Here is a 22,595-nt window from a genome sequence, read left to right as displayed (position 1 = left end):
AAGTAGTAGACTTTTTGCGCTTACTTCTTCTGCTTTCTGATATCTCCTGGATGACAAAATGGATGACGAAGATGCCCCTCCAGAGCTGGTAGAGGTGACGGCATTCCCAGAGTCTATGGGCAAAAAAGAAGGAAAAGTAGAAGAAAGAGAAAAAGAATCAGTTGAATTCGTCAGTCGGGTACCAATAACTCTGGTTACAGGTAGGCAGGACCACGACTACCTGTTCTTTCTCCTTGACGTTGGCTGACACTTGCCTAGGATACCTGGGAGCGGGCAAGACGACTCTATTAAATTACATCCTGACTGAGAAGCATGGCAAAAAGATTGCCGTTATCATGAATGGTGCGCTTGTGTCCTCGAATACTTGATTATATGTCTAACTAGTGTACAGAATTCGGAGATTGTAAGTTTTCGCTCCACAGACCGTTGTAGCATTGGCTCATTGTGCACAGCAACCGACATCGAAAAGTCATTAACTGTAAACCAAAACGGGCAGGAGGTCACGGAATGGCTCGACGTCGGTAATGGTTGTATATGCTGCTCAGTCAAGTACCACCCCTGAAAATCGACCAACGCGTGTGTCCAACAGACTAATACATCGCAGAGACTCCGGCGTCCAAGCAATCGAATCGCTGATGGACCGCCGCGGTACATTCGACTACATTCTCCTCGAAACTACCGGGCTTGCCGACCCCGGCAACATCGCCCCTTTATTTTGGGTCGATGACGGTCTAGGAAGCTCAATCTATCTCGACGGTATCGTCACACTTGTAGATGCAAAAAACATTCTGCGATTACTAGATGAGCCCGCCCCGGAAGAGACGACAGCAACTCATGCCGGAGCCGAACATGACGAGCATTATGGCTCGGGACCAGCGTTGACCATGGCCCATCTACAGATTTCGCATGCAGATGTCATCGTTCTCAACAAAGCTGACCTGGTAACGCCGGCGGAGTTGGAGGCTACCCGGCAAAGGATTGCGTCTATCAATGGTGCGGCAAAGATTCATGTCACGGATCACAGTCGCACGCCTCAGATCGAAGGCGTCGTTCTGGATCTACATGCCTACGATCAACTTTCAAAGATGGATTTCTCGGAAAAGGGACATGCGCATATTGATCCCAGGATTTCTACCGTTGCATTGACGCATCCCAGAATCTCGCCTGACCACTTACCGCGTGTAGATGAGTGGCTGAGGTCGATCTTATGGAAAAGCATTGATAAGTATTCTGGCGGTGGTGTTGCAGACAATAGCACGCAAACTTCCAGTTTTGAGATTCATCGTCTCAAGGGTATACTATCCCTGACTGATGGATCATTTAAAATCATCCAGGCTGTGAGAGAAATGTATGAGATAAGAGACTCGGAGAAGCGAGAAAAACAAGACGATGAGACAGAGGTACCAGATCATTGCAAGATTGTTATAATTGGACGTGATCTAGGGACATCAACCCCTTGGCAGGAGAGCTTCTCTCGTGCACTGCTAGGTTGATTTCGAACCTCTTTATAGCTCACCTAACTCAAAAAATATCAATGGCTGAGACTCTCGTGCAAATTGTTCTACAGATATAGGATGAATTAACTTCTCAGTAAACTTCAGTTCGCGAATAGCCGACGCATGTGAGACGATGGAAGCTCTGGCTTAGCTTTGGTGAGTCACAATATCGAGATCATCATGTCCGGAATGTCGCTTTGTAACGTTCTTCCATATACTTACAACTGTCGGATCCAGTTCCAGTTTCCAGGTTCCCTACCAGCTTGGCGTCGTCTGGATTGATGCAGTTCGATCTCTGAAGAGGCATGCATTGTGTCTCATTATATACCAAATTTCTATGTTTTCTAGAAGAGGCATCTGAAGAGCAGTGTCACCAGCTTCTGCTAACATCTTGTAAATCTCAATGGAGAAGGTAAGGTTCATCAGTATCGGAAAGGTCAAAGCCAAAGGTTTTAAGTTTCTCCAAACTAGACCGGTTTACGAGAAGAACTTTCGCGGTCAACGACGTAAAAGGCAAGGAATCTCGCGAGAGGTCTCGCAAGGCGGAGGCTTTTCCAAGCCATGGCAGCACTGACCCACGGGTCTGGAGTTCTGATGAGCTCGGGAAGAAAATTGATTTCGAAAACGTACATTATTGGAGGGTCCGCGTAGTAGGCTAGTCATAGTATTCATTATATTTTTCAAAAATAGTCAAGCAGTTGGGCGTATCAGGTAATGATTTGACAAAAACTTCTTAATATCCTTTTTTACCAAAATTGAGGACCCCGATTAGTAAAGATTTCTAGTTCATTCTTCATCAAGGGAGAATTGCCTATGTCTTGGAGATATTTCGATGCTCGGTTGTACGGTTCGAACCGTACATGTTCGCGACACGGCTCATAATTGACACGCACGAGGTTCAGAAGGCTCTTTAATATTGGTTGCAAAGATATTGACGAGATGTTACGCCGCGTCTGACGACGTATGATGAACCTTTGACAGCACAGACAGTCGGTAGTGGTGGTTCGAATTTGGGATCCAAAATCGTAAAAAACCTGGTAAGAGCCCCTGTAAGAGGAAACCCAAGCCACCGACCTCTCAGAATTAGATGACGAAATGGACACTGTCAATTATCGGGCCAGGAATGGTATGGGTCGCAAACAAGCGGCTCACAACACTCATCACGTTTTTTAAAGGAGTTCTGTCTGAGACGTAAATCTCGCCTGAACCAGCACTGTGCATCAATTGGCGAGTAGGTACTGATTTCGAAAGTCAAGCGAACAGTGATGGAAGTTTGATCACCTCCTGGCCACTCACTGAGAGTCAAAACAGCTTCGTGATAGCCACTGCCACAATATCGCTATTGAAACGGGTGTCTGTAAAATGTGGATACTCTTGGAAATATGGACAGCCATCAGACGCCAGTTCAATGTGGAAATAAATATAGTCCGCCAGAGCCCGTTGGCGGTAAACGTTCCTGTCAAATTTATCCAGACATGACTATGTAAGTTTCAGGCGACTATAGAGTCTCTCTTCAAAGAAAGGCTTGCCGTTCCCTGGAAATGAGGAAGTATCGAGCGAATACATTCTTTGCATGAAAGACATTGCATGATTTCTCGTTCTTATGGTAAAAAGAATCCTCTGTTAGCATCTCGAAGATCATCAGTCTAATTTCTGGGGGAACTTGTTGCCATAAACAACAGCGTTCGCCCAGCTCTGATGGGAAAGTCAATTTAGTTAGGCTAGAGAGAGTCGGTGAAGTAAGTAAGGGTGGAAATTTGCTTCAAAAAACTTCCATGTATGTGACACGCCAGGCAACAAGTATGTATTTGAGAGTAGTCCGAGGATTGGATCCTACTCCAGCCTAAGCAGATGTCTCTCTTGAAGTCATGAGAGAGAGCTCCAAAAATTCGATGAGATATGCTCTTCCTTCTGTGAATCAAGCTCTAGGGAACAGCTTTGAGATTGAAGGTATTCATCTAGATTGATACGAGAAGCTTATCTTATCAGATCGGCCGCAGTTCTCCACTCTGGACTTTCGGCCAAAGCATGGACCTTCATTCATCCAACACACCTCATCTGATCACAACTGTTTTGCGTACTTAATTCGGACTCCAAATCTCACGCAAAGAAGCAATCCCTCCTTTGACAACTCTATAAGGGTAGAGGCACACAATGGCGAACCTCGCCAAGGGGCCAATCTACTTTGGTCCCTTCCTAGTAACCTCCCAGGTGAACAACCGCCATCCTATCAAGTACGACTCCTTGACTCAGCTTTCACATTGACGGTATTTATGGGAACAGGTCTTCTACCAAACGCCCCTAACCTTCGCCCTCGTCAACCTCAAACCTATAATCCCAGGCCACGTTCTCGTCTCCCCTCGCCGCATCGTCCCTCGCGTCTCCGACCTCACAGCCGACGAGACCACCGATCTGTTCCTCACAGTCCGCAAAGTAGGACGCATGATAGAGCGCGTATACGGTGCGACAAGTCTCAACATCGCAATCCAAGATGGGGTAGATGCGGGCCAGAGCGTGCCGCATGTTCATACACACATCATCCCGCGGAAAAGGGCGGATCTGGATCATAAGGGTGGCACGGATGCGATTTATGAGATGTTGGATGGGGAGGAAGGTGATTTGGGCAGGATACAGAAAGAGCTACAGATGCAGAAGAATACTGATGTGCTACAAGAAAGTTCAACGGGGACGATATTGACCGAAGGAAGGAAGAGGAGGTCGAATTTCCCAGCTGTCGATAATGAGAGTAGGACGCCGAGGAGTGAGGAAGATATGGAGATGGAGGCGCGTATGTTGGCGGCGGAGATGGAGAAGGAAGATGACCGAGTTCGTCTATGATTAATTTGGGTATAGTCGGCGCAGGTGGATGCTAGTACATACATTGCCTTGGTAACAATGCTCATGGAATGAATAAAAACTCTATGCCAATGTCTATTTTCAGACCGAACCAATGCAACATCTGTGCAAATGACAAACGCCTCCAGCGCCATGCCTCTGAGCTCACAAAACAGAGTAAAAAATATGAACAAAATCTATTTACATCCGACGGACTCCCCAACCTTTAACTAGAATACCAAATCCTCGAGAATGGGAAACGAGTGTATTGAAAGTCAGCATCAAGACTGGTTCTGCGACACATGCTTGCGCTCCTTCATAATCGCATCGGCCCACTCCTTCACCTCTGGCAGTGTGATTCGATTGGCAACATGCGCAAACTCCGAAAGATCTCTGCCATGTTCCCGTTCATACTCGACCATTTGCAACAACAGCTCAATCTTATCCACGTCATGCACGAACTTTGATTCCAACGTCTCGCTATCCTCATATTCCTGGAAGATGCGACGGATCTCGGGACCTGATATGGTGCCGCCGGGTACGCCGCTCAATAATGACTGTTCAATATAATCCATGGTAGCGGCTTCGCGGCGTGCCTTTTCGGCCTTTGTCACGGATTTGTCGACGGGGGTGATGTCGCCGACGAGGGATTCGGCCATGTCATGAATCAAAGCCATTTTTGTGCAGTGCGGGATATTGAGTTTGGAAGAGAGAGAGGGCGGTGCGAGCATGGTGATTATTGCCATGCGATACATGTGATCAGAGATAGACTCTGCGCGGTCAAGGCCGAAGCGGCGCCATCCTTCGCGCTTTGTGGTCTTGAGGCGCTCCAAGAGATGGAAAAATGGTATCGGGGAGGAGCTGTTTTCCTCTATGGGGTGAGGGAGTGTTGAGAGGACTGTTCAAGGTTGCAATTAGTCAAAAACTCAGAGATTTAATGGAATCGGAGAAAATACCAGTCCCCGGAGTCCACTCTCCTTTCTGCGATTCTGTAGAACCCATTGCGATTAGAATCAATCCAACAATAATTGTGTAGTTGCGCCTTATGGATATGCGATGAGGGAGCGTAGATCGTATGCAGTAAAAGGAGTAAATGAGCGTAATTGAACTGGATGGAAAAGCAGAGGGGCAGGACTGATAAATATGGCAGCCAGTGGGGCCTAATAAAGCAATGCAAACACTGCAAACAGCCTTCCTTTGTTGACATCACCGTGCAGATGCTCAAAGACCGAACTTCCTCAATATATTCTCCCATAGAGTGACATGTACAGCATGAGACTCTTCAATGGCATACAGAGGATATACATGTGATCTTGTGCAGTTCTTCAGAGCTATGTGTGGGTTGTTGCTCCAGATAAAGCTCTTTGCTGTGGATCTACAAACGCCAAGCAGAGTGGCTCCTGCTTTGTTGACATCCATCTTCACGCCATCTGACCGCCTCAACTCTTTCTTTTGTCTCAAGAGTTCTCTTTGATCAATGTTGTGACACAACAGTTACTACAGACCAACAGACAGCTACATATCTTAATTCGACCTCCAATCTATGCAGACAACCCGTCCACCAACTCTATCATGGCCCGGTCCATCGCCAGTCACCATCTTCCTCCGCAATATCCGCCTACTTCAACTTGACCAACAGCCAGACTGGCCAGGCCTTTCTCGGAAGCTCTTTTCAAGTGGCCAAAAGGCCCAGACCCAACGAGTCAAGAGTTTGGAATGGGTCTTGTATCAATTGTTCCTATTGTGGGATCCCTCCGAGACGAAGAATGTTTGTCAACCTCCGCTCGCTCCGCAACTTTGCTGCATGCTCACTACTGGACTAGAAACTTCGTCCGTTCTTCCCACCTTTAGAGCCACTTCAATCGGTCAACCTACGTGCGGCTTTGTTTCGGGCCCTGTCCGACCTCAAGAAAAATGGCGATTTGGGACGAGAGACCACAGTACGCAAGACCATGCTGGACGACTGCAGAGGGCCAAAATTTGAGGAAGTCCTCGCCGTGTTTTCGACGGCCGTACTACGAAAGGTCATTTGTGATAAACAACGTGAGCCTGGACTACGATTAGCGTTTACGAAAAGCTTGGCCGACACGGAGTTGGAGGAGCAATTGATTCCTTTAATAATAGCTCATCACTCTTCCCTTAGCACTACAAGACGAGAGCAAGTCCGGATACGAGAGACTCATGATCAGTTTTCAAACTTGCTCGAGGAGAAGATTAGAGCCTTGTCGGTGCGCTCGAAACAGAAATCCCGACAGTTTGGAGAATCTTCTCACTTCGAAAGACTAACGCATGATGTCAAGGCTAATTGGCTTGGGGGTCGGGATTTTGCTGATATTTTGTTGACTGGAGGCTCCACTGTTGAGAACGATGCTTTTCTCGAGTTGCCATTCGAAAAAGCATGGAGCCGCGCCAGAAAAGGGGCCATCCATCAAATCAGTCATTCATCGAACGTGGACTTGCTACAGGATTTGGACGCTTGTCTCGCGAACCAACGTCGCCGCTTACAACGTTTGAAGGAGTTTCGAAAATCCATTCAACAGGGGAAAGCAAGTGGAATGGTGTCGACTAAGTCGCAGGACAAAAGCCTGACCATTACATTCAAAGACCACCAGGCATTGACCGTGGCGAGCACTTCAAAATTACGAGACGCAGCGGCACCACGGAATCTGTTTGATGAGCATCAAGCAATCATATCTTCCCTTAGAGACACTTTGTCCGAGGTCAAGGGTACACGAGACCAGGGTTCGTCACGTATTCCTACTACAATGGTAGAGTCGCCTCAAAAGCCGAATCCAAAGCAAAATTTTACATTATCACCTATACCGGATACCGAGAGATACTCACCTTCGCCCTCTCCTTCTCCCAGCGTTCACGTAACGGACTATGAAGACGAGCAACGTCCCGCTTTTAATCCCACTATCGAAGATGCTTTGTCACAACCGTTGTATCACCAGGGTAGCGGATACGATTCCTTTATCAGAGAAGAACATGGTGCCAATCCTCCTGATCATAAACAGTCCGAGAGACCTCCCGACCCGGAACCAGATTCCGATAAACCACTCCCACGCTTTGAGCCTCGCTCATTACTAGAACGAACCCGACAGTCCATGTCTCTCCTCCCACCACCACCAACTTCACGCCCTCCTCGCCAATCCCTAGCCGCGCGACGCGAATCAGAGCGTTTCCCCATCAATCAATTCGCCACGCCGCCAAAAGAACAATCGGAGCCCTCACGCTCAGGGGCCTCCACACCACGAGACGACCTTTTCACAGAAGAAGCGGAGTACGCTAGTATTTTCAAAAGTCGCCCGCGCGTTGCGCATAGTCCTTTGATGTCGCCTGCTGTTCATGTCGGATTTGATGATGACGATGACGGTGCTGGTGCTGATGCAGATGATTACGTCGAAGATAATGAGAGTGTGCTTGATTTGGCACTTGTTGGATCGCCGCTTGCAAGTAAAAGGAGATGATGGTATCATACGACTAACGAATTATGTATTAAAACTCAGCTGTATGTCTCTTTACGTAGTTGCTTTACACACTGGGTTCCCCAAAGGTCAAATACTATCTTACAGTACAACTGTCCTAATTTATACAGAGAATAATTAACCGCCTCGCCTCCGTCGCTGATTTGAGTTTCGGGGTGGCGGTTTATATTCCTCTTCCTCTTCCTCTTCGCTAGGGGAAGACATCTCCACGTCACCTAAGGGCTCATCGAGGTCCGGCTCATCATCCTCATCAACGTCCATGGATTCCTTCACGGCTTGCCGATGAACGTCATCACCATGCTCGACGACAAAATCATTCGTATCATCGTCTTGACCGGGTAAGAGGAAACCTCCGCCAAGATCTGCATCTGCATCGTCTTGACCTGGCAAGAGAAACCCTCCACCGAGGTCGGCATCTGCTTCCTCATGATGGTCTTCGTAATCATGCTCGTGTCCTTTATGATCAGTCCCCTTGGGAGTCTCCGCACCCTGAGTCTGCCCCCGTCGCTGAAACGGATTATCCAGCTCCGCATCCCCGTCATCACCATACTCCGCCCTCACACGTTCCATAATCCTCAAACCCATCACAAATTTCCTCCACGTTTGCAAGATGCGCTTCTCATGCGCAAGCCTCTCCTTCTCGCGACGAACCTCCTGATCTGCCCGCCACGCATCACGAACCAATTCCGCATTCTCCTCTGCGACGACCACCCCTTCGATGACTGGGACGGCCATTTTACTCCCAAACTCGAACCCGGTCACGGCTTCGGCGTAGTCGATACCCAGCTTTTTGCAGATACGCACCGTGCCGCTGTAGGGGATATGCGTGGCTCCGCGGGGTACCATAGTAGGAACGAAGCAGTCGATGTTTCCATATTCATTTTTTGGGATCACCCCGTTCTCGATAGGAGGTGGGATAATGAATTCCGTTTGATAGTTAGCGTAAAGCCCCTGGAGAGGTTTTTGCCCGGTCTGTCGCGTGAGTTCTTCCACCTCCCGTTTTCGCATGAGAGTTACTGCTCGTATGGGAACGCGCTTCAACGGCGCCTCTCCTATTTTCGGCCGCCGGCCTTCCTTGTGCCAGCTCTCAGCAGAAAGACATCGCAAAACATCCGCGCGACGATAGACGTTCTCTTCTTTAGCCTTGTCGCCTTTGCCACTAATGAATTTTCGTACGACTTTAGCTCCAGGCCGGAGCGCTTCTTCCCTGCGAAGAAACCGCTCCAGAACAAACTCCGTTGAAGCTTTCAAACTCTGCAAGGTATCTGTCTCTTTCTTGACGATTTTCTTTTCGGGTTGATTAGCAACGAGATCCTTTGCATCTTCGACGTCATCTACAGCCGTTCGTTGTTTGTCGGAGCGCACATATCCTCTCATCGTCTCCCGGAACCAATGGTAGTCAATTGTATACGTAGGACCTCGTCTGGACATTCTGATGGTCATCTTTTCCATTGGCAACCGATACCCTTTTGTCTTTCCTGGCCATGTTTGCCGTCGTAGATACCGCGTAGTCACATCCTTGGCGGTGCCGTCTGATGAATGGGCGATCACATAAGCAATCACTTGTTTCGCTTTGTCGGCTCGACTTCCTCGAGGTTCAAAGGCAGCCACCATTTCAGGATTGGCAGCGACGGGGTTGCTCAGAATCAGAGGATCAACTGGTATGACTTCATGAGTGATGGGCGAAACCACTTCAGTCCAGTAGACAGGGAATGGTAGATCGCGATCGAATTGAATTGTTTTGGAAGACTTTCGGGTGTCGTCTTCCTCATCCGACTCAGAGTCTTCATCGCTGCTCTCAACCTCGGTCTGCTTAGCGCTTGTTTCTGGCTTTGCGGGCTCAGAGGTATCAACTTCGGCCTTGGTCCATCCGAATCCGAGAGGCTGCATATTCGAGACTAACCGAGCCTCGATGTCTAATGATCGAAGAAGCGCTGTGAACAGTTGAGCACCGACGTCACGCGACCCTTGTCGCTTCTCTGCAGCGGCACGGAACTCATGTCGATCAGCTATGCGCTCGCCATGTACATTTGGATTGTGCTCTTCTTTCTTGAAGGAAGACACTATAGCTTCCAACTTCATAGCAGATCGATATCCATGTTTCCGAAGTCCGGGTGCTGTGATTCTGAAATTTCTCTTCCAATATGCTGCTAAAATGCGCAATAGCTGTAGGATAGGATCACCGTGACTCATGTCTGGCTGATCAGGCTCTAATCGCTTCGCTTCTTCGCCCCAATTACGGGTCTTGGCATTTTCCTTCTTCTTTGATCCTTTCTTTTTCCCGCCCTTCGTATCGGCCTTCTTTTGTGGTGGTGAAGGTGGAGGAGGATCCAACGCGGATGCGACTCGCCATCTTTTGATCTCCTTCTGGATTCCTTCAGGTAGTTGTCCTCGTAATATTTCATGTACTTTTTTATCATTCAGCCACGCATTGCGAATCGCATTGTGGAAGAGCAAGCACTGCACATGTGCCTTGTGAGTACTCAGTCGAATCGCACGCTCAATCTGAGACGGCCCTTTCTTTGTATCTAGCAGACTGGTAACCGGGACGCTCACCGTGGGATCCAAGGTCAACTCCAAATCCTGAAATGCATCCCCCTGAGCTGGCGTGGCATGAGACGCATAGCCGCTAGGTGTGGTTGTGTCCTTCGCATCCTCCCAATCCACGCTCTCGTCATCGTGATCATCGTGATCTGCCTTATCCTTCTTCCCTTTTGATTTCATCGGATGCGTCACGTCAAGCCATTCTTCCTCGCTCGATACATCGCTGAGCGATGAATCGGAGCTCTCTAGGAGCTCGGCGATCTGTTTCTTGGTTGCAGGCCGTTTGGCGGGTGGTGGCGAGTGTTGGTCTAGGGGAGATAGCGAGCGTTTCGTCGGTATGAACGGCGGCATCGATTTCTTGCGCAAAAACTCGGTGTAGCGTATACACCGAGCTCTTGTGATCTGCGATAGAGGCAGGATGAGATGTGAAGGGATGAGGAATGGTGTGTCGTCACTTTTGAAGAATCCGGAGTGGCAGCTGCCGATAAGATAAGAGCGCCGATCTGGACTGCTTGCAAGTTGTTGTCGCGCGCTCGATCAACAGCTGCATTTGAAATTAAGAGGTGAGATAACTTCCTTTGGAATTGCGCATTTCAAGTAAATGCAGAAATAGGCTGTAGCTGTGAATCATATGGAAGTTTGACATCGATATAATGTGGTGGAAAAAGCCGCTGTATCAAGTGTTAGGGTTAGCGTTAGGGTCTTTTTCAAATTTACAATCAATGCAAAATAGTACAATCATTGATCTACTATCTGACGCATCCTATCTATATTCTGCGTATATATTCGCTTTATCATTGGCATCATGTGTTGGAGACGCACCTAGGTAGAATTACTAATCGCATTGCGCCCTCTTGAATATATATTTCATCATCCCGACAGATGATCTCCGCCCCGCACTAAAACCTTCAACAACTTCTGTATGTCTATGCATTTGATTAAACAAACAAGACTCCTCTCTACTTCATACCAACTACTTCCCAACGCAAGGTACTCATCTCAGAAAATGACCGAGGCTGCAGTTACGCGCTTCTTCCAGTCGCCTCAATTCGCCGTGGCGGGCGCAAACAACGACCCTAGCAGGTTTGGTTATAAGAGTATATTCTCATGCAGCTGCTCATATTAGTATCTTGCTGATTGCAATAGTCTTTGCATGGTATCACCAGCACTCGCTGCCAGTAACTCCCATCCACCCCCGCGAATCAAGCATCAGATTGCCCTCGCAAGAATACCCCGTCACATCGACCCCGAAATCACTCACCTCACCCACCGAGACATCGTTGTCGTTCGTCACGCCGCCTCCAGTGACGCTGCAGCTGTTGAAGGAGGMCCACGAAGTCGGTATACCGGCGGTATGGTTTCAGCCGGGTACATATAACGACGAAGTGCTGGAATATGCGCGAGACAATTTCCCTGCTGTGATCGGTGGGCGCGGGGGTGCAGGCAGTGAGGGATGGTGCGTTTTGGTGGATGGTGAAGACGGGCTGGAATCTGCTGGGCGGACTTGGAAGCAGCAGAAGCTGTAGCTGTAAGGGATTAGCAGTCTAATAGAGCAAATCAGTACAATTTAACTGTCTGCAATGAGATCTGCGCAACCTTTGAGCAATGTCAAGCAAAACGAAGACACACGACCAGTGTATGCTGATTGGCGGCTGTCAAAGGCGTCAGGTGATTCTGTTGGGGATAGCCCCGCATTAGCTACAATACTCATCGCTGATTGGCTGTAAGGGGCCAAGGTTACAAAAAGTAAACAACCTGAGGCCGCAACTCCAACTCTTTTCATCTCAATCTCGGCGATAATCACTCTGTATATACTCCAAATCACACACTACATCCTTTATCTCTTACTGCATAAAACTCGATCTTGGCGCCTATTCCATCTGCACATATCTGCGCGTTAAATGAGTGCATGCACCGTGTCTCGTGACGCAAATCTCGCTGTGCTCTAGATACTCATTGACTGTACGCCCGGCCAGGGCGCCGAAACGATGGCCTCATTTCCCGACTACGACACGCCCTTTCGCATGCGAACTCAACTCTTCCGCCCTCCTCACACTCCCTCTTCCACCACGTCGGTTTACCACACACCCGAGACCGAAACGACCCGGAAGCGTATGCGCCGCGAAGCACCAGATGTGCGGACTCTAGCTTGGGATCCTATGTCATCGGGCGAACTCGAAGGCCCATCACCGTTACCTCTGATCAACACAGATTACATTCTTGCCAATGGAGGCGAAGATCATCGACAGCTGGATTTGAAAGACACGACAGAAAAACTAGCAGAGGAACAAGACTATCGACCAAACCGATATCGTTATAATTCTCTCTTCACAGGTCAGCAACCAGCGCTTACCGTCGCTGACAGAGACGTGGGCAGTCGCAAGCGGAGTTACAGTGAGGCTACGGAAATGGCCACACAGCAGTTGCCGGTGCCATCTCCAGCGACACCCGGCTGGGGCCGAGCTGTATTCACCGTCGTAGGGAAAGTTTGGGACTTTTGCTCGACGATCGCGTTCCGTGGATTTTCTGCCGKCGGAGGTAATAGCTATCAAGTCGCAACACCTGGTTCAAACGAAGCGAGTAATCCGCGAGCCGGTCCTCAACAAGATCCATTTCCTTCTGACGGAGCCTTAACTCCGATTCCTGGACAATATCCCGATGAAGAGGCAGAACATTTACGCGACAAGGAACCCTGGGTCTTTGTCCAAGACTCACCATCGCTGAAGTTGTCATCTGCACGAAGCCCTAGCCCAACACATTTCTCGCGCAAAGTCCCACGACGAAGCACAGCTCATCGTCCACAATCACGACGATCGCTAGTGAATCCTCTCCGACCTATAACCAAACGACCTTCTTTAAATCCAATTCAACCTGCAGCCGTCACCCCGCTATCACCAACTGGCCGTCCATCGACTCCCCTCAAACAACCTCTCAGCCCTACTCGCGCATCTCTGCCCGGAAGTCCCGCATCCAGGGAAGCGCAACGATTTGCAGCCCAGGTTCGGCGACGAGAGCGCGAAGAGGACGCTAGCATCCAAAAAATGAACGACCAGCTCAAGGCTCTGATCCGCGAAGGCCGCGAAGCACTGGGTTCCCGCGTGGAAGTTGACGACATGGATTTTGACGACTAATGGCTTGATTTCGACTTCTCTTTCTTGAAAATATTCCATCTATGATACCCTCCTGTTACCCCGGTATAGATTTTAATCCTGCCTCCCTCAGTCTGGCTTCACACTTTATTCTTCCAATAATGTTACGTTTACGAATTTCATTGGTAGCCGGCGTTTTGCCCTCGTTGTCTTTTCGTGTTTTACGTGTTTACAGTGACTACATTGGACCCTCGAGTCACTAACTTACAGTCTAAGATGACTGGTATGTCGCAATGGACATAAAATTATCATGCACAGCATGTTGAAACAAAGAAACATCAAAATCAGTAACTTTACGAAATATGTAACAAATTGAGGATCCGGAACAAGTACCTTGAGAAGAAACCAACGGAGAAAAATAGTGAAAGATATAAAGCGCAGGGTTCAAAGACGCAGCTGGTTGAATATTTGAATCAGCCCTGTCAACTCCTCTGGGGAGCTAGAACTGCAGTGCACTTGAATTACAGAAATCGTTCGGTTTCCACTAGCAAATAAACCCTCGTGAGAACTAAAACTGCAGTGCAGTGGAGAGTGAATGGATGCTTATACCAAAAAAAAAAGGAAAAAGAACAAAAGAACAGAAGCAAATGAATTGACAGTCTCTTGGGAGCTGAAATTGCAGTGCTTCAGAACCCTGGGGATGCTTGGGGTCCGTTCAGCCACAGCTGGCAAATAAATCCTCTTGAAGTAAAAACTGCAGTGCAGAATGGTGAAACAAAATGAAATTGGGATTTGCCTTGTCAGGTTATTAACACCTCTAGGGAACTAAGATTGCAGTGCATGGAATCCATTCCGCAATCCCGCCAATATGACTAATGGTGTTCAGGGCCTCTAGGGAGGGAGAAGACGTTAGTGCGGCGCCATATCACCCAACGCAGTCCCTCCAACCAGGATGCCCTTCGTGACCGGTGTCAACGCAGCCTTCGGATTCGCAACTAGCCCCTTGACGACACTTAACGCATCCGAACCAGCAATAGGAGGTACCTGACGCTTATCCAAATGTCCACCAGCACGACCCTGAGATGAAGTGGCGTCATGCAAGGTCTGCTCTCCCTCAGCAACATCTGCGGCGATTTCATCCACATCGGCGCTCTCGTCGTCAGCTTTGTCGACCTTGTGGTGATTGCCAACATTCAGCCCAGCTGTGGCGGCGGTAGTTATTGAACCTGCATCGCCGTTTCCGCGACGAAGCTTACCGGTGGCGACCTTTCCAAGCTTACCGGCTGCTGTACCGGCATTGCTCAATGCACCAGTTGCCACTGATGAGAGGATGTTAAGTTGACGGATGTTGAGTCCATTGTTGAGCTGCCCGCCCTTTGTGAGGCCTTTGATGAGTGCATCGACAGAGTCGAGGCCATTGCGTTTTGCCATGCCGGCAAGCGCATCGGACGCAGTGGCGATTGCTTCGTCGATATCACGCTTTGCGAGGCTGTCGATCGTGGAGTCATCGGAGTCCATCTCCTCACGCTTTGCGAGAAGTCCGAGAAGCTCGGAGACAGGATTGGGACTGCCTCGCTTGGCGATATCGCCGAGACCAAGTGAATCTGCTGCTGATGGTCCTTCAGGGGTCACCTCTTTTCCTTCCTTGGTGCCATGATGGATCCAGCCCTGGAATCCTTTAAGCGCTTTGTATATGTCTCTTTGTGAGTCTCAGTCTCAGCTTCCTCAGTATCGCGCTTTGCAAGAATGCCGGTGAGAAGACTGCCCACAGGATCGGTTCTCTTGGCAATATCGCCGAGGCCTGCTGCCGATGGGATCTCTGGGGTTGCCTGCTTGTCGTTCTTGGTGCCATGGTGAATCCATCCCTGAAAACCCTTGAGTGCTTTTTCGGTATATGTCTCTTTGTGAGTCTCGATCTCAGCTTCCTCAGTATCACGCTTTGCAAGGATGCCGTTGAGAAGACCGCTCACAGGACGAGGCCTGCTGCCGATGGGATCTCTGGGGTTGCCTGCTTGTCGTTCTTGGTGCCATGGTGAATCCATCCCTGAAATCCCTTGAGCGCTTTTTCGGTATATGTCTCTTTGTGAGTCTCAGTCTCAGAGCCTTCCTCAGTATCGCGCTTTGCAAGGATGCCGTTGAGAAGACCGCTCACAGGATCGGTTCTCTTGGCAACAGCACTGAGGCCCGCCGTCGAAGGGATCTCAGGTATCTCCGGCGTCTCCTGCTTATCCTTTGTACCATGATGCAGCCAGCCCTGAAATCCCTTGAGTGCTTTCTCAGTATAAGTCTCATCATGCTTCTCTGCTTCCTCGACATCACGCTTCACAGACCCCCCCAGCACACCACCAAGTCCACCTAGACCACCCAAAATTCCACTTCCATCGCGCTTAATCGGTAAACTCGCAACAAGCTTCTCCACCTGCGCAGCCTGACCAACAGCCTCAGGCACACTCTTGATCAACCCCAACTGACGTTCCTCAACTTCTCCGTCCCGCTTAGCAATGGAGTTAATGCTGGTCAGCAATTCAGTGACCTCACTCATCTGGCGGGCTGCGACGTCCTCTCCATCTCGCTTCAAGGGCAATTTTTCCAAAACGCCAAAAACGCCGTCACTCTGCTTCCCGCTGCTGGTACTTGGAGGGGTCTGAATTGCCATTGCAGCAGCGGACGACTTCATGGCCTGAGTATCGATACCCATCATCGGCACGCTGGACATAGCCGGCTCCGCCATGCGCATTGGCTCGCTTTGGTGCTTGCTCGGAGTGGACTATCCTCAATTAGTCCATATCCTCATCTCAACTCTTGATGATTGACTCACTGCGCCCGCCATGCCAGCACCTACATAGTTAGAATTAATCGGCGCCGCGACGACAGCCGACAGGACAAAAGCCGACGTGAACAATAATTGAATCGGCGCCATTTCCGTGTCCAACTGAGTAGTTTGATCAAGTAAAAGAGTGTATATCAGTTAATGTCGTAGTAGTAAAGAGCGACAGTCGAATAGACAAAATTCATCGGGACAGAGAAGCGATGGAAGGGTGAAGGGAGGAATGAATGGGATACCCTCCATCTTATCGACCTTGGGGTGTGTAGCATTCCTGTCGCGCGATGCCTTGTTTTTCCTCATTGATGATCTATGGGATGAATACCACGGCTTTTGGACTGTTGTAAGTTTGTAAGGGTTCGCCCTGGAAAGAGGAATGATGGTCGGCAGGGCTGGTATGTAGGAGCTCCTCTGTCACCGTCTGTGTTCTGGGTGGGTAGTGCGCCAATGGACGTCATTAAATTTTTGTATATCGCGCTTGCAATCGTAGGGTGTTTGAAAGAGAGTGATGCTGCAAGGGGTTGATGGTGGTGTTGGTGGGAATGTGGTCGAGGAGGTGAAAGGAAGGGGGAAGGAGGAGGGAAGGATTGAAACCCTAACCAAATTTCTTGATGAAACCACCCATTGGTTGTCTCATTTTACATGGACATACTTGTTAGTACTAATACCTGAAATTGGCTATAGCATGGCAATGCTTGTTTTAATATTCCAAGCAGTACACAGCGTGGTGGTCATCCAGAGGAAGTGGCCTTACCCTTCGATTCAAAAAATCCTGCTAGGTCTCTGCATTGTATCAAACACCTCTAGTATCGATAATAACTCTAATAATCATGCTCAAATTATTTATGCACTTTTGGTATCAAACTCCACCCACAAAACAGCAAAACTAAGAAAAGCGGATTCCCTCTTGATTGAAAGCATGCAATAGCTGTAAAAACGCCGTCTCATCACATTTCTGACTTCGCTTATCCGACAACCCAAACTTGTCTAACGCGCGCTGAATCTTGATTTGAATCAGTTGCACCAGTCGACCTCTGTCCACGCTGATTCCGTTGATCGATATCGTCTTTCCAGAGAGTTTTGGTGCAGTTTTGGTTGTCTTTTCGCTGGCGGATGAAGTGCCAAAGATCATGTCCTGCATATCCTGCATCATATCCTCATCGTCGCCCTCCAACTGAAGAGTCTGATTGTTCTCATCTTCCTCCCCATCAATCTCCATCGACACGTCTGGCACAGATAGTTCTGCGCCTCCAATCCCCTGTAAAAAGTCTGTATCCTCCTTCCTAACCTGATCCGGAAACATGGACGCCCACGTCACCCAGTTCCGCTCAATAAGTTCTCGGACCTGCTTCACAAAGAAACTCGAGCGTAGAGTCTTATTTTTTCGGTTAAAGCAGATGCGTAGCATGCCGTCTAGCTCTTCCCAGGAGATGTCGGGCCTGTCAGGGCGAGGCTCGATTTTGACGACGCTAGATTCGACTTGAGGGGGTGGCGAAAAGTTGTTTTTGCCGACTTTCAGTATGTGGCTGCAGATTGCGTGGAATTGTGCGTTGACACTTAGACGACCTGATTTCATGTTAGCGCGTAATGAGGTTAAACAGATGGTACTTACTATACATGGCATCGCCGGGTCTGGCGATTAATCGTTGGGCAAATTCTCGTTGCACCATTAATCTACCATCATTAGCTTTTTTTTTCTGTTTCAAAGGAAGGATACATACACGGAGACGCGTGGCGGACGCGGCATAGCAAGAAGTTTGAACACCAGCGGCGAAGAAATTTGATATGGCGTATTCGATATAAACACATCAAAATGCCCAATTTCCTTGAGGTCGACTACAAAATATGTCAACCAAATTTTCCCAAACCATACTTCAGAAAGGTTGTACATACCCTTGATAAAATCTCCAAGGATAATCTTGAGCTTCTTTTGCATCGGCGTTCCCTGAACCATCTTCGTGAGTTCAGCAGCCATACGCGGATCCAACTCGATCGCAGTACATGACTTGGCCTTTGCAAGGATACGCCGTGTCAAAACACCCGTTCCAGGACCGACCTGTACTCACGGTCAGTTCCCAGTAGCATCTCTATAGGCGTGGGGTACATATCTGCAACGACTTCATGTTCTTTGATATTCGCCTTGTCGACAATGGCATCTGCAATGCCGGGATTTTTCAGGATGTGTTGACCTGTTTGAGTTAGTATCATAGCATGATAGTATTAAAAGGACATATATACCGATATCAGTGTTGAATTTGAAGATGGGATTCTTCTTGAGGGACCCGCTCGGCAGGTTTTTTGTATACGGCGACCCAGCGGAGGAGCCATTGCGCTTTTTGGGTTGTATTTTGCCCATTGCCGATCACGTATATTATCAGTTTTATGTACTCCCTCTTTGGTATAGCAGTCTTGGAAGTGTTCTCTTGTTGACAGCCCAGAAAAGTCGAGATAAGAAAATTTGTGGATAGCCGGGTCTTATCTTATCAGCACGTGAACGTTCTCGTTTGTTGTAGTCTAGTCCCTTTTTAAACAAACTATACCTAGAATGGCTAGTGACATCCACAGCGTCATCCATCTCATACTGGCCAATCAGAGCGTCTGTTCGGTCTCTCCGAATCTCCCTCAAAGTTTGGGAGGGCTTCACATTGCTCAGCGCTCATACTCTCGGCCTTCTCGCCTGTCCGTAGCTTTGGAACCTGCCGAAAGAAGCCCGATGTCTTGGTTGGTTTCCCCGCATTTCTCTCTGTGGGTACCATGAAGGCTCCGGATGGCGATATCTCATGTCATGCTTCTCCTTTCTTCTTTTTCTTCACTTATCACAATCGTTCGTTCGCTCGATGGTATGATGAATCGGTATAGGATGGTTGGGAATATCTGGTAAAAGAGTCTACTATAACGCATTGGATTCATAGTGCCACCTCGCTCTTTACTACGACGCGAACATACAAGAAGTCGAATTGTCGACGATGCATCCCAACCCATTCACCACCTAGGCAACAGTGCGAAATCTTGATGCATAGCATGAATCTACGAAATGAGTACCACGGGGCCAGACAATAGGCCCACTGAGCCAGAGAGCTTGGTTCTTGAGGCCTGGGGTCAGGGCATGATGGTTGGCGCGTTGGTAGTCATGGCAGCGTTGACGATGGCCAATATGCGAAAGGGCGTGCTATTGCACAAGCTAATTCTAGCGGAGGTGAGTTTGTGACTAATGGTTGTGTAACATGCCTGCTGAAATTTTCGTAGTTAATCCTCGGCATGGGCCATGGAACCTGGATCTTCACCACCTTCCCAGTCTACGGTTGGCTCCTATCAGTGACCGCAATGCTACTCTTTTGCTCCTGGTCACTGCACAATGTCATCGCATGGATGAAGAATCGGCCGTTCTTGTCGCGCCGTGTGTCGGCGATTTATATCGGTACTGTGATTTTTGTTCAACCATATTGGATCGTGGAGCTGTACGCTATTTTCTGTTATTTCAACAACATCGGCAATACTGAGATGTTTCCCAAATTAAGGCCGTGGGAGCCTTTATTTCGGTATGGACGCTCCTCGAATACAAATGGATAAGGCTAATTCTGCAGTGATCCGTGGTGGTTGTTTACGTCCTGTTCACTTCTATACATCATCAAGAAAGAATACGATTTTGGCTTAATAGAGCTCATCCGCATCAGCCCTCGGTTCGGCGTTATGCTGTTTTCAATGTGTGCGTCACTAATATTTGTTGTCTTTGACATTTTGAGCGTAACAGGCGTGATACATCTGGGTCTTGCTACGGGTGTGGAGCCCTTCTGGAAGGTATATCCCAGCCCCTTCTACATGTTTATGTTTGATTTATTGACAAGACAGTTATCATTTATCTTCAAATGTCTCAGCGACATTGTCATTCTAGACGACTTCAAAACCGCCCTTGACCGCATACGAAAGTATTGGATGAGACGCATTGATTCGTCCCGCAGCTTTACCGGCGGAGATGGAGATGAACATCCAAGTCAAGGAAGTCGAGAAAGCCGCGGTAGTCGTGGTGGCAAATTGTCAGAAGTCTCAAAGGATCTTGAGTCAGGCATTGCGCTTCCGCCGTTGAAATACCCGAGCGTTGCGGCGACGGCGAATAACGAGCTTGGTCATTCATCGCAGCCAGGTTTGCCTGTGCTTGGTGCGAGTACTGGTTCAGCGGTTGAATCGACGCTGCATCCTCTGGCGACATATCCGACTGGAGACGGTTCGGACAGTTTTCACGGGTGGTTACGATCGAGTATTTAGCAGTCGGTTGAGACAAAAGTGTTTATATTTAGATAGAACAAAAGTATTTACAGACAGCGCAAACATCACAGCAAATCTAATACCACGGCATATCAACAATCGTAGCGTAATCCACCATCTCGTCCGTACACTCAATCCGCTCTCGGCACGTCCCGAAAATCCGATCCCACAATCTGGTCTGCTTGCCATAGTTATGACTCTTCTTCCAGCCCGTTCTATGATGCAAATCATGATCCTCAATAACCAGCTCCGCATCAAAGAACTTCAACAACCACGTCAGCGTACTGGCCGGGGTAGCATGGATCCTCAGCCCAGAATGGCCGGCCAACTCCGTAAAGACGATATACTGATGGCACAACCACCACTCATAAAAGCCCATCGGCATGCCCATCAACTTCATCGACCCGTACGTCAAAAGCGGCACACCCGCAATATCCCAGAACTCCTGCTCCATATCCGCATAGAGCGTCAACAGCGGGTTGGGATGTTTGGTCAGATGGTGGGTGCGATGATACTTCCACAACGCATCCACATCATGCATCAGACGATGATACCAATAAAACCAAAAATCAAGTATAATACCATAGAGACTGACTTCCACCACACACCACGCCCAGTTCGCTTTGAGTTCTGCCAACGGCGTCGCAGCGCTGTTGTACGCCAACATCACGGTAAACATCGGCCTAAACGTCGACGTCGACATCAACGAACGCACAACCTTGCCCACGCCAATATCAGGCACGTCGTCTCTAGCATGCTTATCGCCATCGAAGAATCCATACTTATGCCCCAACCCTCTCATCATATGCAACTGATTGATCGCAATCGACTTGAAGGCAACCGCATACAAGAAAAACGCCGCAATACTACTCAGATTCTGGCCCGTGTATGCGACATACGTCTGATGCAATACCAAAGGAATAATGGCATGCGAAAGTATCCAGCGATGTTCCTTCCATTCTGGTAGATACGGAATAGGCTCTTCCTTTGAGTGGATGGGCACGGTTTTGTCGAGGGTGGTTGGGTGAATGCCCAACACTTCGTAGAACCAGTGCCATATTGTCCAGGAGTCTTTGGGGTTGCGACGCCAGGTGGATTTCATGCTGTCTTTGGGGTTTGGCGCCGACATTTTTTTTTTCTTGGTCGTAATATCTATCAGGTGTATGGGTATGTGTAAGAAGAAATGAGAGTAAGAAGTTGGCCGGGGTATTACCGTCTAATATAGTTATGACCAGCACTATGTTAGTCGGAGATCAAACCCGGGGGGATCCCCATCTTATATCATTTTTGCATCCTATAATTCGAATTCTACGAACTACGTACTAGATTTCTTAGCACTAGCCCTAATGATGTGGCGGACCGACGATCCCAAGACATGTGAGTGAACAGTTCGCCGCGGCTCTGGCGACTTTGTCCCAACAATTTGCTACACCATATGCTAGACTATATTTTCATTGGACAGTAGAGTGAATCTGGTCTATTTTTTTTAGGCAGACGAATACTCCGGAATAACATCACACATTTGTGTCTGGCTTGAATTGATACATATGTAAACGGGGGAAGGGTGATTCTCCCCGCACTCACATGAGACATAAAGTTCCGAGTTAAAATCAGCTGGAGCCAGATGGATAAACGTATTACGCGATGTTATGTTTACGGTTTACGGAACGTGCGGGGGACAATTCTAGACTTGGAAGATTTGATGCTTCCTTCACTCGTTCATGTTGATGTCTGTTGGCGCGTTCGTTCCTGGATGTTGTGTTTGTTGTTTGTTGCGATATAAGTAGCATCTATGCCGATATGATTACGCAAACCTCGATTCTACCTAGGCAGAGGCTGATAGAGTTTTGTCTCATCTCGACAATCGTCATCGTCACAAATATGACCTTGTGAAAAGATCGATATTAGGGAGAACTTAGCACTAGTGGCGCGATCTGCACGACTAACGAACATGCCGAGGTAAGCTCAGGGTCTGTGTGCACGTGCTCTCTTGAGATTCTCTCCAGATTATGATTATGATAATGAAAAATAAGCAACATGTTACTCGTCAGGTGCA

General features: G+C 48.5%; 10 protein-coding genes across 10 annotated transcripts; 5 read left to right on the top strand and 5 right to left on the bottom strand.

Annotated features, from left to right (window-relative positions):
• Positions 1-58: 58 nt before the first annotated feature.
• BHQ10_006019 (uncharacterized protein) lies at positions 59-4,334 on the top strand (the record flags this gene model as incomplete). Its single annotated transcript, XM_040878559.1, has 6 exons — positions 59-200; positions 259-342; positions 392-403; positions 453-549; positions 605-1,400; positions 3,780-4,334. The coding sequence occupies 6 exons, from the start codon at positions 59-61 to the stop codon at positions 4,332-4,334; spliced, it is 1,686 nt and encodes a 561-aa protein (XP_040734523.1).
• A 278-nt stretch (positions 4,335-4,612) lies between these two features.
• BHQ10_006018 (uncharacterized protein) lies at positions 4,613-5,333 on the bottom strand (the record flags this gene model as incomplete). The annotated part of the gene is made up of 2 exons (XM_040878558.1): positions 4,613-5,229; positions 5,288-5,333. 2 exons carry the CDS (start codon positions 5,331-5,333, stop codon positions 4,613-4,615), a joined length of 663 nt encoding a protein of 220 aa, XP_040734522.1.
• Positions 5,334-5,874: 541 nt separating this feature from the next.
• BHQ10_006017 (uncharacterized protein) lies at positions 5,875-7,801 on the top strand (the record flags this gene model as incomplete). Its single annotated transcript, XM_040878557.1, has 2 exons — positions 5,875-6,099; positions 6,155-7,801. The coding sequence occupies 2 exons, from the start codon at positions 5,875-5,877 to the stop codon at positions 7,799-7,801; spliced, it is 1,872 nt and encodes a 623-aa protein (XP_040734521.1).
• Positions 7,802-7,936: 135 nt separating this feature from the next.
• BHQ10_006016 (uncharacterized protein) lies at positions 7,937-10,714 on the bottom strand (the record flags this gene model as incomplete). The annotated part of the gene is made up of 1 exon (XM_040878556.1): positions 7,937-10,714. The coding sequence occupies one exon, from the start codon at positions 10,712-10,714 to the stop codon at positions 7,937-7,939; it is 2,778 nt and encodes a 925-aa protein (XP_040734520.1).
• A 655-nt stretch (positions 10,715-11,369) lies between these two features.
• On the top strand, positions 11,370-11,889 carry BHQ10_006015 (uncharacterized protein; the record flags this gene model as incomplete). The annotated part of the gene is made up of 2 exons (XM_040878555.1): positions 11,370-11,451; positions 11,510-11,889. 2 exons carry the CDS (start codon positions 11,370-11,372, stop codon positions 11,887-11,889), a joined length of 462 nt encoding a protein of 153 aa, XP_040734519.1.
• A 462-nt stretch (positions 11,890-12,351) lies between these two features.
• BHQ10_006014 (uncharacterized protein) lies at positions 12,352-13,494 on the top strand (the record flags this gene model as incomplete). The annotated part of the gene is made up of 1 exon (XM_040878554.1): positions 12,352-13,494. One exon carries the CDS (start codon positions 12,352-12,354, stop codon positions 13,492-13,494), a length of 1,143 nt encoding a protein of 380 aa, XP_040734518.1.
• Positions 13,495-14,361: 867 nt separating this feature from the next.
• Positions 14,362-16,372, bottom strand: BHQ10_006013 (uncharacterized protein; the record flags this gene model as incomplete). Its single annotated transcript, XM_040878553.1, has 4 exons — positions 14,362-15,120; positions 15,222-15,368; positions 15,428-16,219; positions 16,271-16,372. 4 exons carry the CDS (start codon positions 16,370-16,372, stop codon positions 14,362-14,364), a joined length of 1,800 nt encoding a protein of 599 aa, XP_040734517.1.
• Positions 16,373-17,162: 790 nt separating this feature from the next.
• BHQ10_006012 (uncharacterized protein) lies at positions 17,163-18,632 on the bottom strand (the record flags this gene model as incomplete). The annotated part of the gene is made up of 6 exons (XM_040878552.1): positions 17,163-17,842; positions 17,889-17,908; positions 17,998-18,112; positions 18,170-18,332; positions 18,395-18,465; positions 18,515-18,632. The coding sequence occupies 6 exons, from the start codon at positions 18,630-18,632 to the stop codon at positions 17,163-17,165; spliced, it is 1,167 nt and encodes a 388-aa protein (XP_040734516.1).
• Positions 18,633-19,310: 678 nt separating this feature from the next.
• Positions 19,311-20,539, top strand: BHQ10_006011 (uncharacterized protein; the record flags this gene model as incomplete). Its single annotated transcript, XM_040878551.1, has 4 exons — positions 19,311-19,472; positions 19,523-19,815; positions 19,861-20,074; positions 20,126-20,539. The coding sequence occupies 4 exons, from the start codon at positions 19,311-19,313 to the stop codon at positions 20,537-20,539; spliced, it is 1,083 nt and encodes a 360-aa protein (XP_040734515.1).
• Positions 20,540-20,615: 76 nt separating this feature from the next.
• BHQ10_006010 (uncharacterized protein) lies at positions 20,616-21,668 on the bottom strand (the record flags this gene model as incomplete). The annotated part of the gene is made up of 1 exon (XM_040878550.1): positions 20,616-21,668. The coding sequence occupies one exon, from the start codon at positions 21,666-21,668 to the stop codon at positions 20,616-20,618; it is 1,053 nt and encodes a 350-aa protein (XP_040734514.1).
• Between the last annotated feature and the right edge of the window lie 927 nt (positions 21,669-22,595).

This window comes from Talaromyces amestolkiae (genome assembly GCF_001896365.1).
Source record: "Talaromyces amestolkiae strain CIB chromosome Unknown scaffold11.1, whole genome shotgun sequence".
Lineage (NCBI taxonomy): Eukaryota > Fungi > Ascomycota > Eurotiomycetes > Eurotiales > Trichocomaceae > Talaromyces > Talaromyces amestolkiae.
Note: the sequence above shows the minus strand (reverse complement) of the source record. Positions and strands in the feature narration are given on the sequence as shown.